Source organism: Myotis myotis, unplaced genomic scaffold (genome assembly GCF_014108235.1).
Source record: "Myotis myotis isolate mMyoMyo1 unplaced genomic scaffold, mMyoMyo1.p scaffold_m19_p_8, whole genome shotgun sequence".
Taxonomy (NCBI): domain Eukaryota; kingdom Metazoa; phylum Chordata; class Mammalia; order Chiroptera; family Vespertilionidae; genus Myotis; species Myotis myotis.
Window position 1 is genome coordinate 34,116,049 of NW_023416390.1, and position 16,748 is coordinate 34,132,796.

A 16,748-nucleotide genomic window follows, 5' to 3' on the forward strand; every position below is an offset into this window, starting at 1 on the left:
TCTCAGCAAGTACTTCTTCAAATTATTGTTTCTCTGATATTTCTTCTAGGAATTCTGTTAGTTGGGTGTCAATGTCTTTAAAGATTCTTAACTGTAGTTTATAGATTTTATCTTTTTATTTTTCTGTGCTGTCTTCTGGGCTAATTCCCCCAGGACCGTCTTCCAGTTCACTAATTTGCTCTTTGACCATGTCTAGTTAGAGTTCATACCTCTTTTATTTTTTTCATTTTATATAAATTACTATATTTTTAACTTCTAAGCTTTCTATGATATTTTTCATAATTATCTCTTCTTATTCTATTTCTGTATGATTCTGGGTCTTAGTTTCCCCATCTTCAAAGTCAGAAGATTGACACAGTTAAATTTAAAGTTTTGTTTTCTTTTTGTTTGTTTTTAGCTCAAGCAACCAAATTACTGAGTCAGTTAAAGGACAATAGAATTTTATTCCATTATAAAAGGTCTATTAATAGAGCAAAGAATTAATTTATTAAAATATGTGCAAGAGAATATACATTATATATGGATTAATAAAAAGCTAGTGTTCTCATAATTGATTCTAGTTACTTACTAGTTGTCAAATTAGAGTATTTCCTAACTATCAAATTTTAAATTTGGCAACTAGTACTGATGAGATGAAGGATCCAACTTGAAAACGTCATGGAGTGTGAAGGCTGAGTTTTGGTTATGTACAAACTTCACATGGCCTAAGGAACAATTACAAGCTCTAGAAACAGTTGCCACGGACAGCTAGCCTGGTGTACAGCCCAGCAAAGGTCTAGCCAAGCGAGTCAGAGGCTGAGGAGCTTGCGACATCAGCATGGGTCTTCTTCAGACTGGAGAGTCGGGGCCACCATCATCCCCGAGAGAGACTCAAGGATGGCTCCTCAGAAAGGCATTACTTTTTCTTCTTTTTCTCCTTTTTCTCTTTTTTCCCCTTCTTTTGTCCTTTATCCTTTGCAGTTCCTGTGTTCCCTCCCATCATTGCCAAGGCACGCTTTTTACCCATAGGGGTTTTGGCATACCAGTTCTGAAACAAAACAAATATTTAGGAAAATGTCAAAATGACACGAATGCACTGGAATACTCTTAAAAAAACAGAGAAGATCTTGCTAAGATGGAAGGGGCAAGCTGCCATTAAACTTTGGGCATTTAATGTATGTTTAATACAAATTCTTTGTCACTGGTATTTCTATACGATTTGGGGCTTCTACTCAAGGAGTTAATGGTTTCAGAGAACCACAGGCCGAATCTAACCAACAGCGCTTGCTGATGAAGTCACCTGTCTCCCAGGGGTCTTACTCTATTCCGGGGTGTGGGTTTTCTTGCTATTGTGAATGGCCCCTCTGATGCACAGAAGCTGCTAGAAGCTGGACTGGTGGCCGTGTTGCACCATGGGATATCAGACGAACACTCTAAGGGAGACCACTGAAAACATGGCAGGAATATTGGAGCCAAAATATCAACAAAGCAGTTAATTAATTGCACTCGGGCCTGTGATGGCATTTTCCTCAGCCTTCACATTTTGTTTGAAACCTGAGGAACATTTTGGTTTATAAACTTTGTAGTAGTAATATTTCTTTCTTTTTAAAAAATATATTTTTATTGATTTCAGAGGGGAGAGACGAGAGAGAGAGAGAGAGAGAGAGAGAGAGAGAGAGAGAGAGAAGAGAAACATCAATGGTGAGAGAGAATCATTAATCGGTTGCCTCCTGCAAGTCCCAGGCTGGGGATTGAGCCTGTAACCTGGGCCTGTGCCCTGACTGGGAATCAAACCATGACCTTCTGGTTCATAGGTTGATGCTCAACCACTGAGCCACGCCGGCTGGGCTGTAGTAGTAATATTTCACTGAATGACTATACTATACATTATTTATCAATGCTCTAGTTGCTGACATATAGGTCATTTCCAATTTTTTATTAATATGAATGATGTTGAAATTCACAACTTTTACATATCTCCTTATACACATGAGAAAACGTCTCTAGGGCATATACACAGAAATAGGATTCCTGGGGTTGCAGGTCATGAGCATCTTTAATTTACTTACTATGTTCAGATTGCTCTCTGAAGCGGCTGTGAGTGGGAAACTACCTCAGTCTCTGTATGTCTTGAGATGTCATTTTCTCCTGTCTCTTGGATGGGAGCTGAGCGGGATATAATTTTAGGTTGACAGTTGTTTTTCCGCAGCCCTTTGCAGAAATGACCTCAGTGTTTTCTGGCATCTATTGTGGTCAGAGAGCTGTCTGACTTCCTAAATGTTGTTTCTTTGTAGGTAATCTGGTATCTTTTAAGACTGGTCTGTGGTCTTGTTCTCAGGTTTCCAATAATGGATGTAGGAGTAGATTTATTTTTATTTGTTCTGCTGGTCCCTTGGAGTATATTTTTAATCTGAAACTCATGCCGTTAGTTCAGAAAAATTCTCAGCTAGTATTTCTTCAAAATTATTGTTCCTCAAATTATTTCTTCTCTTGCTTTCTTCAAAAATCTTCTCTTAGATGGGTGTAATGCCTTTAAAGGCTCTTGATTACATTTCATAGGTGTTAGCTTCTTGTTTCTCTGTGCTGCCTTCTGGGCAGTGCCCAGGACCATGCCCCAGTTCACTAATTTGCTTTTGACCATGTCGAGTCTAGAGTTCATACCTCTTTTATTTCCCCATATATGTTAGTGACTATATTTTTAATTTCTACATTTTCTTTTTGCAATTGTTTTCATAATGATCTCTTCTTATTCTATTTCTCCATCTTTGTTTCAAAACTTTGTGTATACCTCTAATGGAAAGTCACGCCTTCATTTATTTTCTTGAACATCTGCATTTATAAATTTCAGTTTTTTCAGATTATGCTTAGAATTAGATTTCCTAAAATGTCTGGGATTTTGATTTTCAGATGCATTCTGAGTAGGAGGGTTTGCTTTGGTCTCTTCCTCTCTCGTTACTCCTCCCCCCTAGCAGTATTGCAGTTGTTCCTACCCAGGCCTCTCAACCCAGATGCAGAATTTATAATGATGCTGATGGCGTCTGGAAGCGGGTCCTCCTGGGTGATATGGGGAGATCAGAGAGCCAGCCACAGACGCAGCAGGGCTGCTACTTCATCTGCCACGACTCAGTCTCATTTGTGTTCTGTGCCTTGTTTCTCTCTTTGCTGCACACCAGGCTTCTGACTGCTCCTGCATTGGAGACTTTTCTTCGTTTCTGGAGCTTGGGGATCTTCTCATCCTTCTTTGAACTTTGGCTAACATGTAAGGGGAGGTGGCCAAGTACTTAGGTGATGATTCATTGGGACACAGTAGAGAATATGGGTAATGGAATTGGCTTTTAGCTTTGGAATAAGGTTTGCGTTTCAGTTCCTCCTTTCTAGCTGTGTGACCTGGAACAAAAGTCCCTTTGACTCTTGCTTATTTTTTTTTTCTTCTGTAGCAAAGTGCCACAAACTTTGTGGTTTAAAACAGAACATTATCTTCTATTTCTGCAGGTCAGATGTCCAAAATGGGTCTCCCTGGGCTGACATCAGGGGTCTGCAGGCCGTGCTCCCTCCTGAAGGGTCCAGGGGAGGGCAGCTCCCTTGCCCTCTGCAGTTTTCAGAGACCACCCGCTTTCTTGGCTTGTGGGCCCCCCTCCGTCCTCAAGCTGGTGACACTGGGCACCCAAGTCTTTCTCCTGTTGCTCTCTCTCTGGTTCTTTCTTCTGATCCCTTCCTCTTACTTCTGATGATCACAGTGGACTCCCAGGGACAAGCCAGGATAGCCTTCCCATTGTAGGGTCCACTACTTAGCAACCTTAATTTGACCTCCTCCCTGAATCTCCCTTTCCCAGGTAAACTCACACATTCACATGCTTCAGGGACTAGGATATACATGTCTTTGGGGGGCCACTATTCCGCCTCCCACATATCTCCATCACTCAGTTTCCTCATTTGTAAAATAGGGGGCTAAATGAGTTATAGAGTGTCTGGCACATAAGTAGTCAATATGTATGAGCTAACAGTATTCTGATTATTACACTGTTACCACTCAGTACTTCCTCCATCATGTCTACGGAGCAGGGACAACGCGTTTGGAGGCTCCGTGAGACCTCAGTCTGACACGTTGTCAGAGCACAGGTCAGGTTTCTCAGGACAGAAGTGACCGGCTGGTTACAAGCAGCTATAGCCACAGTGTCACATTATTCAAGAGTGTGACAGGGCCACTCCATCTATCTATCTGCTCAGGAAACTTGCCCCTAAACAAGTTTGTTGAACAGGCAGATGGGGCAGGCACTGCGCCCAGCCCTGCAGCTATGAATGGGCAGCAGAAGTGAATTTGGGGGGGGGGGGGAGGAAGATGGTGGTAAAATGATATAGTTTCCTTAAACAATGAAGTGACCAAATATGCCAAGAACGAATGTGAGAAGCCTATGTGTTCTCATCCCAGGGTATAAAATGGTAGCACTTACTTCTCCTGAGTTGTATGATCAGTTATATGGTAGTTACTGGGCCCCAGGAACCAAGGGATCATTTTGCAAAGTGGAAAACACGGCTCAGAGAATGCATAGGTACTTTATCACCCTAAACTTGGCTCCTCCAAATAAGGAAGAAAATGACATTTTAGAAAAAAGGAAAAGAAAATTTGGAATTTCAGAGAAAAATATGATATATCCCTTGAAGAGGGTAAATATTTATCATTAATACCAGCAAGGCTTGAATAGTTAACAAGAATAGGAATGCAAATGCCTGGCAAATACTCAGCTTGGAGTGGAAATATCTTTTTCCAGTTTTGCTGGCACGTGGCTCAGCAAAACTATGGCCCATGAGCCCGATCTGGCCTGCTGCCTGTCTCTGCAAATAAAGTTTTATTGGAACCCGGCCATGTCCATCATTTATCTACTGTGGGTGGATGCTTTTGCGCCATGATGCAAAATCGGACAGTTGTGTCAGGGACTGCGTAGCTCTCAAAGCCTAAAAGAGCTGCTGTCGGGGCCTGTATGGGAAGAGTTTGCCAAGCACCGTGCCAGGCCATCCTCCAGGGGATCAGCATTGTGACTATTTCCCACCTTTCCTTGAGGCATTCGTGGCAAAGCAGGAGGGAAACAGTTTTCGAGTGGGTGGGACAGGGTTACAGTGTGAGGGACTTTTCCTTATCTCAAGCTCCAGAGCCTGTGGTGAGGGAGAATTCAGATCCTCTCTCTAACGGTGGTGTGGCTGATATCAGGGTGGGCAACACTGCATGGGTATCATTTTCCTCCCTTGTCTTCCCAGTCGGGCAAGAACTATGTGCAGGTCCAGAAAGAGGACATTGCATTCCTCTGGATGAAAAGCACTTTGAGGAGTGCCCGCTGCCTGGCTTCGGGGGGCAGGCTGCTAATGAGCTTGGATAAGGAGGGACATAGCCTCTGTGACTCCCTTTCCTCCTATAGAAGACAGATTGGGAAGAGTTGGTTCTCCAAGTCTCCTCCAGATCTAGGGAAGTCTGACCATCTCAGAATGTATTCAAACATTAGAAAACTAAATTTTGGTGTGTTCTCCTAATAGGTGTGATTTCCGATTGCTGGTGCCTGAAAATTCAAGTGGACCATGGCAAGTATGGGACAAAAACAGCATTGTTTGTAATATAGGGAATGGTCTTCTCTATGCAAGACTTGTTCCACTGCCTGAAAGATGAAGTAAAAACCAGTGAGAAACAAGACAGGGCATGTGTGCAGGTGCATGTGTGCAGGCATGTGTGTCCATGTGTGCATGTGTGCAAGTGTGTGTGTGTATCAACCCAATAGTATTGATGCTGCTACTCAATTCTGCAGTCTGGCTGCTAATTTATAAGATCACGGACCATGATGTTCTTAAAATTTGGAAGGCACATGTTTTACTGCTAAGGATGGAAAGATTTTGTGACCCACAAATTCCATTGCATATGGCAGAGTTCAAATTCCTGCCATTCAGGGCGGGTTGGCTCCTGAGACCTTATGGGCTCCATTTACCTTAAAGCTGTCTTCTTCCTCTTGGTATATGGGGTCCATGGTGCTGAGAGCCCCCATGAACTCCATGGCGATGAGCGGCTTCTGCTGCTGCTGCCGGAGTCTCCGGTCAGTGAGCACACTCCTCACCACCCGGACGATGTGCCCCTGGGTGAAGCCATCGGTGACCTTCGCCAGGCAACTTATGTTCAAGGCACTCGTAATGACTCCTCCATGGCGCTGAATGATTTGCTGCCACAAAACTGTTGTTTCAGAGACGGTGGGAAAGACAGAGAGAACAGAGAAGGCAGGATTAATCCGGTTCTCTGCATAAAGCTGCGTTGCCTGGATGGGCTCAGGTTCCTGTGGGTGTGAGACACCTTGTATTAAATAGAGCAACTCGACCCTTATTCTCTGCCCCCAACAACTGTGAACACACGCAGCCTGACTGACCTACCAGACGGGAGCCCAGCTGTTCTCTGGGTGAGCGGGACCCGGGGCAACCGAGAGATCTCAGGACACAGGGTGTCGTGGTCATGAATTTTGAAGTGACTCTTGAGGTTTACTTAACGTAAGAGAATGGATGCCATGCTCCATTGGAGATAACGCTACACTCAGAGAACCATGCCCGTTCTGGAAAGACAGGGTGTGCATGAGGGTCATGCTAACTGGTGCGCCCGCAGGCAGATGGGAGGCCATCGGCAAGGCCACCTGCCTCAGAGCCGGAAAGATCTGCTCAAACGTCTCTCAAGCATTTCGACCTTCTTGGAGGAATATTTAAAACTTTTTACAAAGGCGACCGTTGCCACCTGATCTGAGCACCGTTGGGTCTATGAAGTGTCCACGTCATCCAACCATGTGGATTCAAAAAAGCTCAGTGAAACGCGAAGTTCTAACTACTGCCAAGGAATGAATGATGGCCAATGTCACTGTGACCACACTGGAGCCTGGCGTTGGGCCATGAGTTATGCCAACACTTCACCTCCACTGTCCTCTTTGGCGGGGGTCCTTGGCCCGGTGGTGAGCTGAGGTGCTGGGAGGGGACACTCTGCCACGGGGCCTGCCGATGTCTCCAAAATGTGGAAGGTTAGGCTTCAAGGGTGGAGAGTCAGGGCAAGAAGTGCAGCCAGGGCTCCAAGGACCTCAAATTGGCCCCTCCAGCAACATCTCACTCCCCGGACCTACTGCCTGGTGGGTGTGTGTGAGCTGGAGCCTGCCTTGGGGTTCCCTGGAACATGGCGGGGGAAGGCTGCGTGAGAAATCAGGACGTCTGCCGAGCACCTGAGAGACTGCCGTTCTCGCGCAGGGCGGGCATGTTGTTTCTGTAGCTGCGTCGGTGTTGTTTTAGTAATAATAATAATAATTATTATTATTATTAGTCATTCTGGTTTGTGCCAAAGTTCCCTACTGCTCATTACACATCAGTTATAGGAAATCATGCAAAATACACTAAAAGCTATTTCAAAGCTACTTGTGTAAAGGCAGATTGCAGAGGTAGGAAGTGCCCTTATCAGAATATGACTGCTGGAGGGTGAGACACCAGAAGCCACAGCCCATGGTCAAAATAAACCACCACAGACAGACAGCATCGTTCCAGGGATCTGGTCTATCTCCTGCCCAAATTCATGGCATCTGAAAAAGTGCAGCAGCTTGGAGTGCTGACTGGACGCCGAGAAGGGAACGCATTTTATGGGTGAGTCTCAGGGGTAGTCCCTAAAGCTGAGGACCAGTGGATACTCCAGGCTGGGAACCCAGAACTACTTCAGCATGGGCACCCATGGGCCAATGCCCACCTGCAGCACAGAGCGGACTGGCCAAGGGCACCAACAGCAAATACTCCGCACTCCCCCTGCCAACCATTAGGCTCCGACAGACCCTGCCATCCGCCTTCCGACATGAGGAATGTCTAGAAGTAAAGATTCATGAACCGTGGAGCAAAGACCTACACGGACTCTGGTCTGGCGTGTACGTGTAAACACACCATTGACCATCTAAGTGTATGATTCTTGGTACTCGTGTAGAATTTGATCAAGATTCTTCAAGATTGGTTACTTCAAAGCTCACCAGTGTCTAATGGAGGCGCAGTAAGGGGCTCTGGGGATGCATCACGGTTACCGTGGGAACTGCCCTCTAGCCCAGAGCCATCTCTATACTTAGATCCCAGATCTAGAGAAAGGGAAAGGCAACCAAGTTTGACGTCCTTTTTGTGTTAGATGAACTGGACGTATCAGCCTTTGAAAGAACAGCCTCGCTGCTTTGACAAAGCCACCGGCTCATTCTTGACCTTAACTAGCTGCTGTGGGGCTGCGAGGCGGCTGAGGATGGTGAGTCACAGCCTGGGGGGTGCATGGAGGCTGCGGGAGCCACCAGCAGGCTGCTGAGTCTTTAGTCCACAGAGAACACAAGAGCAGGACAGGCCCAGGGCCGACAATGAGCGTGGCTGTGGGGACTGGGGCCAGGGAGCCGAGGGCGGGAGGGCTGAAGGCAGCAGAGGGGCCCTCACGACCGAGCGATGTATTACTTTCCTCTCCCAGATGCAAAAGGCACCTCAGTTCTCCAGCTAATGGACACCGCCCCCCCCCCCCCCCCACTCGCTGGACTAGAAGGGACCAGGCATCGGGGCTTCAGGTCTCCTCTTCTGCTTCTGAATCCAAACTGATTCCACCCTGGCTGGTGCTCCATGACACAGTAACTTAAAGTTCGTGTTTATTTGGGATTTCGCAGAAGGATGAGGGGTAAGTAATATACTACGGATGAGCTTCTGGCCGCTGCAGCCTAGAAGTCCAGGAAAATCAGATGTGGGCAGGACTCACCGAGCAGACACCAGGTCCAGGATGGGGGCCTATGATGAATTGGGCTATTAGCAAAACAGACCCCAGGGAAGAGAGGCAAGAGGAGCAGCATTAGGAAAGCGGAGAGAAGGAAGCCCAAAGGGATTTCTGGGGACCAGACAGGCATTAATCAACCTTGGGGCGGGTTTTCTCTGCAGAGACATTTGGGAGGAAATAGCTTGATTTGGGGCAAGAAGGTAGATACTGAGTTAGATCTGGTAAACCTTAAGGACTGCGCTTCCTTGGGCTGACCCGCCCTTCTGTGCTCTGCCTAGTCACTCCTTGATGCTGCCTCAAGGATGTGACGGTGGGACTGGGACTGCTCCTTACCCCTTCGGCTCTGGGCCGGGAGATGGATGGCTGAGCAAAAGCCCCCATTATGGATTTGCAGCCTGTGCGTTATGGGCTGGAAGAGACCATTTTTGATCACTGCAAAGACAGGAACAGTCTTTCTGTGAGATGGATGTCCCAGCCGCGGTGGCTAGGAATACTCTGCAGCCACTGGAGGAAATGTTGGGCAGCATTTGTGATGCCCGAAACATGGCTGCCTGAACAAATCACCCCCAAGAAGGAAATCCGTGAGAAGCGTGTGCTGTAGTGGACAGAGCTCTGGGCCCACGACAACTCCCGTGTGCAGGATGGCCACCTGCCCACAGGTACGGGACGCTTTCTCCTCCCTCCCCCATGACGCTGTCTTGAAGAGACTTAGGTGGGAATCTGCAGATCTAGTCCTTAGAGGTGACTGGCATTTTATTAAAAGAACACAATTGTCTTTTTTGTACATCAAATAGCTCCACTTTTAAAGAGCCCATGGTTTTGTCAAACAATAGAAACTATTCAACCCAAAGTGAAGGATAACACCCTATTTTATTCCACTAAGATAACATTAAGACCATATATATATATGGTCTCTCTCTCTCTCTATATATATATATATAGAGAGCCTCTCTCTCTCTCTCTCTCTCTATATATATATATATATATATAGAGAGAGAGAGAGAGAGAGAGAGAGGGAGGAGAGGAAGAAGAGGAGGAGGAGGAGGCGGAGAAAAAGGTGCAAGAAAGGACACCTGGCCAAGGGGGTGAGGAATGAGTGGGAAAACTCCGATAAGGCCAGGAGCATGGGGCCCTCCACACGGAGTCGGTGGGCTGACACGGCTGTGCTCACCCATTTCTGTGCTGACGCTTCCTTGGCTGGACTGCACACCCCTCCCCCTTGAACCTTGTGGGGCCATGCGACTCATTCTGGCCAATGTAATATGGGTGGAAGAACAGTTGGCCTTCCCGGTCCGGTCCCTAAAATCTCCTTTGAGACCATCCATACTGTCTTTCTCCCTTTCTTTGATGCTGGTTGGATGCAAAGGACTGAGTGGAGGTCCTAGAAGATGAAGAAGTCACCAGATGGACGGAGAAAGAACTGGGACCTGAGTCCTCCTGTACTTTTTGTATAACATGGATTTATGGAGCCAGGACCTTCACTTATCAACACAGAAATGAGCGCACATTGCAAATGGGGTGGCTAAGCTAGGAGTTTGTAATAGGGGGGAGGACAGAGTTGTGCTTTTAGCTGACCAGGAGTTCAAGACCAACCAGAAAGGACCCCATATCCCCTCTATTTTGATGGTGCTACTGTGACTGGCTAAGGATGAATAGAAACTAAGTCTGACCTAGTCATTTTTATAATTATCATGAATACTAAACACCGCTACCATGTCACCATGGCCATCGTCTCCTCTACCTCTCCCGCCACTGTGACCCCCATCATCTCCATTACAGCCACACTGCCACCCCCATCACCATCTCGACACCGAATTCACCACCACCACCTGCCACTGCGGGAGGTGAAGGTGACCCCTCAATGAGCCACCTGTGTGGTATTCACACCTGTGTACCTACTGCCCTTGAATGTGGGCTGGCCCTGCGAGTGGCTCTTGACCAGTCCGAGGAGGTAGAGTGACTCTGTGTGACTTCCGATACGGGCCACAGGAATCCTTTCACATCTGCCTGGACCTCTCAAAATGCTGCTCTTAGGATGCTCCCCCTGCGACCAGCGGCTGTGCTGTGCTAAGCCACACACAGAGGACAGGTAGAGGCTGTCTGGGCGACAGCTGTCCAGTTGACAGCTGAGCCAGCGATGGCCAGTATCAACTCCGTCAACTCCAACCACCTCGGAGTTCCAGCCTGTCCAGTCTCCCGATGAGCAGAGCCCCACCTGACCTCTGACAGCAAAGTGCTGAGAAGCTCAGAGAGAACTCCCCAGCTGAGCCTGTGGGCCCTCAGGACGAGAGCAGATCATGTTGTTTTCAGCCCCTGGGGAGGTTACTTACAGCTGCAGAGAGCCCCCCTCCTCAACCCCACGGACTGCCTTCCTCCCTCTCCATCACCAAGCCCATGCTCTTCTGGGGTCGGATTTGGTGCTAGACATTCTGCCAACCACCTCTGGCCAGGGCTACAACGGCCTGGCCCTGAGACATAACCATTCCCCTGCTCTGCAGAGAACATGGTGTCTCAAAAGTCAACTGAGGTGTCAAGGTCACCCCACTGTTCCCTGTCTGAGCCCGTCCTGGCTCTTTCCAGTCCGGCCCCACTGCCCTCAGGGTCTCTTCCTCCTATTGTTCCCATCAAAAACGTTTCAAAAGAAGTGGAATTTGAATGTATCTTTTCAAGAATAAAAAAATTGAAAAAGTAAGCTTCTGTTGTATTTAGTGTTTATTTTAAGTGAGTCAACATGTTCCTAGACTCACTCTTCAAGACTGAAAAAATAGCAAGAGTGACCCGGCGTAAAGAAATGGTTTTATACGAGAAAGACACCGTCACCGTGGGTACAACACGAGACGAGTAACCCCACTCTACCCTTCATGAGAAACATTTGCACCCATGAGGGCTTTGTCACGTTCAGGGCCCGAAATACTCATCGCTGCCCAGTGTCCTTAGCTCTTGGGTAAAAAGAAGTGTGTTAACAACAGAGCAGAGATGCATGTTTTGCCCTTGTGACCCAGCGATTTACATTCGTGGCACCGAGCTCAGCTGACATCGATGCGCACGCCACTCTAGGGACATCACCGGGCGATAACTGGGTGCCTGGGCCACCCTCCCAGCACCTGACAGCCCAGCCTCGGCCACTGCTCAGGGGTGGCCGGGGTACTTGCCGTATCTGGACGCGTAGTCTGGTCTGGGAACCAAGATGATTTTTTGGTAGACTCTGCAGAAAGACTGAATTTCGGCATCGAAAGGGCGGCGTGTGGTCCCCACGATCAGAACCCTGTCGTCGGGTTTCAGGAGCTTCAGGATTTTGGGAAGATGTTTTTTCAGGCGTTTGGGTTCGTTCTGGGAAAAAGAGAGGGGAGACAATGAGCCACGGGCAGAGAAAAGGGTAAGCGGAAGACCCTGCAGCCTAGGCAGGGTGACACCAGCTCTCTAAGCACGACCGCCCCAGCCTGGCCTGGGCTGCAGGGCCCACTCCCTGGTCTGGGTGCCCTGACAGCAGGCGCTTCCTGTCCTCAGCCTCTGGCATGCGGAGTTGGAAGGGGTAGGAAGGAAGCACCTGCAAGGCATTCCAGCACCTCGGCCCTGAGAACGGGAAACGGCGGTGGGGTTCCCAGCGCAGGGGAGCTGGCTGGGATTGACAGTCTGCCTGCGGGGCTCCGCATCCCCTGAGCTGTTCCAAAGGGGACCCCGAGGTTTCCTCTGCTGGCCGCAGGGACAAGAGAGATGAGGTCCTGGATCTCACGTCTGAAAACGCCCGGTTACGTGAGGGTGAAGCTGCTGCCTCTGAGGCAGTTCAGAAACCGTGTGAACCTGCGATTTTAGCGGCATCTCAGCACTAACCAGGGAGAGAAGCAAGACGTGGCTCAGGGAGGACGACCTCCACCCCAGGGTCAGCTTTGGCCAGGTTGCCACGGAACCACGGCTCTAAGTGAACCTGGCCAGGCCCAGGGCCAGGGGGAAGGGAGGAGGAGGACGCGGGGTGAGCAGTCTGCGCAGGGACACCCAGGCTCAGTCCTGACCAGTTCTGCTCTCAGTTGGTTCAGGGGCAATGGAGTGAATTACAATACGAATGTTGAGCTAAAGACCACGCACGGCTTCCCTGCAGCGGCCTGTGGACCCCGGCAGAGACCACACCTGTGTCTGGTCCTGTGTGTCCGCACCCTCCCTGCCTCTCCAACCCCCCTCCCCCCAACCTCCCCCCCACCCCCAACCCCCGGGCAGAGAGAGCCCTGCCTGCAGGAAAGGCCAGGCACCCAGGGAAGGGAGTGGGCGTTTGATAAATGCCACTCTCAGGAGGAAAAGTGAAGAGCAGGTGGGGTGACAGCTGGTACGGGGGTGGGGGTGAGGGGGGCAGAGTTGTGCTTGATTTGTGGGGCCTTTGGGACGATACACTGCTGGGCTCTAGAATCCTGCTCCATGGCAGGCCCACGGGCGGCCCAGTGTCTCTCCGAGTCCGGCCCCGCAGAGCTGGGAGTCAGGTCCAGGTGGTCACGCTGCTCTGCACAGCGACAGTGCACCCTGGAGGGCAGGGGAGCGGAGCAGAGAGGGGAGGGAGGAGTCCTCCAGGGAAGGCGGAGGCGCCCTGGGTGTGCGGCTGGACTGGGCTCTGGGCACAGGTGTCCACTCCCGTTGTGAGGCTGTCGGCCACGCAGTGGCCGTGTGGTTGGTCACCTTCTTCCTTCCTGCTTGACTGGGAGAAGGCCAAGTTCTCTGTCTGGCTGCCCAGGTGCAGGGAGAGCCTGGGCCGGAAGAGCAGGACCCGGGTGGAGGGGCTGTTGGGGGAAGTCCGATGGAGGCTGCAGACACCTGGGGCGCCCCAAGGACAGCACAGGGACTCAGTTCTCCCTAACAATCCCCCTGCACTCACCCATTCCGCCAGTCAGCGGTAAGTCTCCAAGGGTAATAATACTAATACTAGTGTGTAGCCCCCACTGAGGGCCGACTGCAGGTGCTGCTCTTAGCGCGCGGTGTGGGCTCAATCACTTAACGCTGGCGACCCTTGTGGGTGTGAAGGGGTGTCTCGCGGTGGTTTTCGTTAGTATCTCTCTGATGGCTAACGAAGTTCAGCATCTTTTCATGTACTTATTGGCCGTTTGCATATCTTCTTAGGGAAAATGTGTAGTCAGATCGTTTCCCCACTTTTCCCTTAAGTTACTTGCCTTTTTACTATTGAGTTGTAAGAGTTCTTTATGTATTCCAGATACAAGTCACTTAGCCGTATATGATTTTGTAGATATTTTCTCCCATTCTGTGAGTTGTCTTTGCACTTTCTTGATGATGTGCTTTACAGCAAACATTGTTTTTTTAGTTTTGATGAGATACTATTTAATTTTTCTTTTGTTGCTTAAGCTTTTAGTGTCCTATCTAAGACGGGCCACATGGGAGCTTCCCAGAGTCTGGTGGGAGAACTGATCTCAGGGTCCTGGCGAAGGTGGAGACTGCCACTCTGTGGGCATAGAGACCCACTTGCACAGTCTGAGCCTCTTTCTAGCAGCCTAGTTGCCATGGTGACTATGGAGCAGTTCTTCCTGTTCTAGGGCAGAAGATGGTATTGCTACCAGTCCTGAAATGACAGGGACATCTGAACTTAATTAGCCTGTTTAGATATCAAATGTTGATTCTGGGCTGTGTCCAGAGTGACATTCCTGCTGGTGGTGAGACGCAGCCCCATTGGGAGGGCGGAGTGAAAGGAGAGTCCATTCAGTCAGTGCTCCCCTGCACTCGGGCCACCCCTGTTCTGGTTCAGAGCTGCATCCATTATGCAGGATGTCCTCATGCTCATCCATCACACTAGCCAACATCCCAGTCCAACATCTCAGTGCAAACTCCACATCTGTGCCCCTGCCGCTAGCCTGCAGCCTGCAAACCTGGCACTGTGGGCAATTTCAAAGGAGTGCCCAGCATCCCCACAGCGATGGCAGTGTGCTTTTCTGCAGTCAGCTCCTCAAAACCACGGCACAGCCAGCTCCAAGGCTGGCCAGTCCCTCCCGGAGGCCCCACTGCGATGCCGGGAAGGCTGCTGCGAGATGAAGGAAGGAAGGGTAATGGTGCAGAAAACGCAGCCCAGACAGTGCCTCATTCCTCACTGCCTGTGCCTCAAACACTGCTGACCGGCTGTGCTGGAGCCACAGAGGGTGGAGGACGGCTCTGCTCCCAGCAGGAGGAGGAGGGGAGGGCCCTGTGCAGGCCCCGGGGCAGGGGTGCGGTGTACGGGGAGCCATCCTGAGAGTCTAGGCGTGGAAGGGCTTCTCCAGGGTGTGCAGGACAGCGGTGTCGTGGGTAATGTGGGGATCCTGGAGCCCCGCACCTCTGGCTCTAAGACGAGAGGGCCCCACGGCGGTTTTCAGGATGTGGTCGAGTGGCCCCAGGGATGAGGATGGGGGCGGGTGGACAGACGGAAACCAGGTGCTGGTGCTCAGGTGCGGTCCAGGTGGGGAGAAAGGTGTGGCCTCTGCATCCAAACAGATTTGTGTCCTGGTCCCAGGGCGACCCCCGCCATCTGTGCGCCCCTTAGAGCCTTCGTCCTCTTCTGCAAAACAGAAGGGCCGCTTCCCTGACACAGAGGCGGTGCCCCAGGGCCTCTGCGGCTGCCTCAGCCGTCCTGGTGTCCGCACGCTGCCTGGCTCTCCTCCCTGCCTCCCTGCCACGGGCTCGGAGAGCCTCATGCATTTGACCACTGAGTGACCTTCACTGTGGTGGAGGCATCCAGGGTGGAGTCAGTCCCTGCGGGTGAGATTTTTCCCAGTGCGATTCGGAAATCCCTCCCATCCAGGGGGCAGCTGCCGGGTGCTGTTTGTGCTGTGGCTGGGGGTGGGGTGGGGAAGCACGGCTACTCCGGTTTCTTTGCAGGCGGAATTCTTCTCTGTGCCTCAGTGCCTTTGGGATCAGGGGAGCCTGTGGGGCAGAGGCCGGGACGGGTGGATTCCTGAGGTCGCCGAGTGATGCCATGAGGAGCCGAGCGATGCCTTGTGGTGGCTCTCCTCTGTGATGCAGCTCGGCATTCGGCGGTCACCTTCAGAGCGTGGCTGGCCATGCTCATGGCTGCCCCGGGCCCAGAGACTTGGCTGAGGGCTGAGGGCAAAAGTCAGGCTGGGGGCCTGGAGAGCAGAGCTGGCCCATCCCTGGCCCTGAGTCCCAGGAGGCGACAGGAACCCCTCAGCCCTGCTCTCCAAGGGGCAGGCCCAGCACCCCTTGGAGCCCTGTTCTCCTGGGGTGGGGCGGGAGGGAGGAAGGGGGTGCTGGGGCTGGACCCCACTGTGCTGGGGAAGGCTCAGGCCCCGCCTGGCCTTGTGATGATGGGGCTCAGGGAACCTTCTGCTGTGCTCATCAGGCGGCCTAGGGTTCCCCCCAGGGCATGGTCCATGGTTGTCAGTGCAGTGAATTCCTCCCGCGATAGACTCTTCCAGTGCAGAGGTTAAGGTACTTGCTTAGGGACACACAGCCCGCTAAGGTGAACACAGAGCCGGCCAGGAACCCTTGCTTCCGGAGTCCCCACTGCCCACCATCTTCCTGCTCCTCAGGCTGCTGTCCAGTAGGACGTCGAGTAGCCCTTGCCCATGAGTGAGACAAAGCGTCTGATGGCATCAGGTGGGTGGCAGTGTGGGTTAAACACTGCCCGGCATTTCTCTTCAAATTTACTGTCTGGTTCCTAGTAACCCCAGCCTTGCGGTTGGCCTCTATGTGGGTTTTTTTCACATGTACAGCTTCGCCAGCAGAGGGAGCTAACCACTAGGTTCGCAGACTAAATAATAACCGAGTCCTCCTGAGTCTCTAAAATGACAGGCCAATCAAGGCCCCTGTGGGGAAGGAAAGATTGAGCTTTCATTCTTCATCCAAATCATCCCTACCTGCTAACAGGGATGCATAATACATAAGGATCCAAAGTGATTAAAATCCTTACGAATTTAATCAGGAATTCGCAGTTAACCACTATTTGCTTTGGAGCAAATTGATGTGGAATAACAATCATGTATATCTGCACATTTTTTTTTAACGTGTGGGAAAT

The 16,748-nt window shown here is 50.5% G+C and overlaps 1 protein-coding gene across 1 annotated transcript in view; it reads right to left on the minus strand.

The window, feature by feature from the left end:
* Positions 1-505: 505 nt before the first annotated feature.
* Positions 506-16,748, minus strand: part of IQCA1 (IQ motif containing with AAA domain 1) — a 117,483-nt gene continuing 101,240 nt past the window's right edge. Inside the window, exons 17-19 of the mRNA XM_036320861.1 lie at positions 11,905-12,082; positions 5,949-6,187; positions 506-1,027 (exon numbers count right to left, since the gene is read on the minus strand). Coding sequence (XP_036176754.1) covers positions 896-1,027; positions 5,949-6,187; positions 11,905-12,082 — 549 coding nt within the window. The 3' untranslated portion in view covers positions 506-895. The remainder of the gene's footprint in view (positions 1,028-5,948; positions 6,188-11,904; positions 12,083-16,748) is intronic.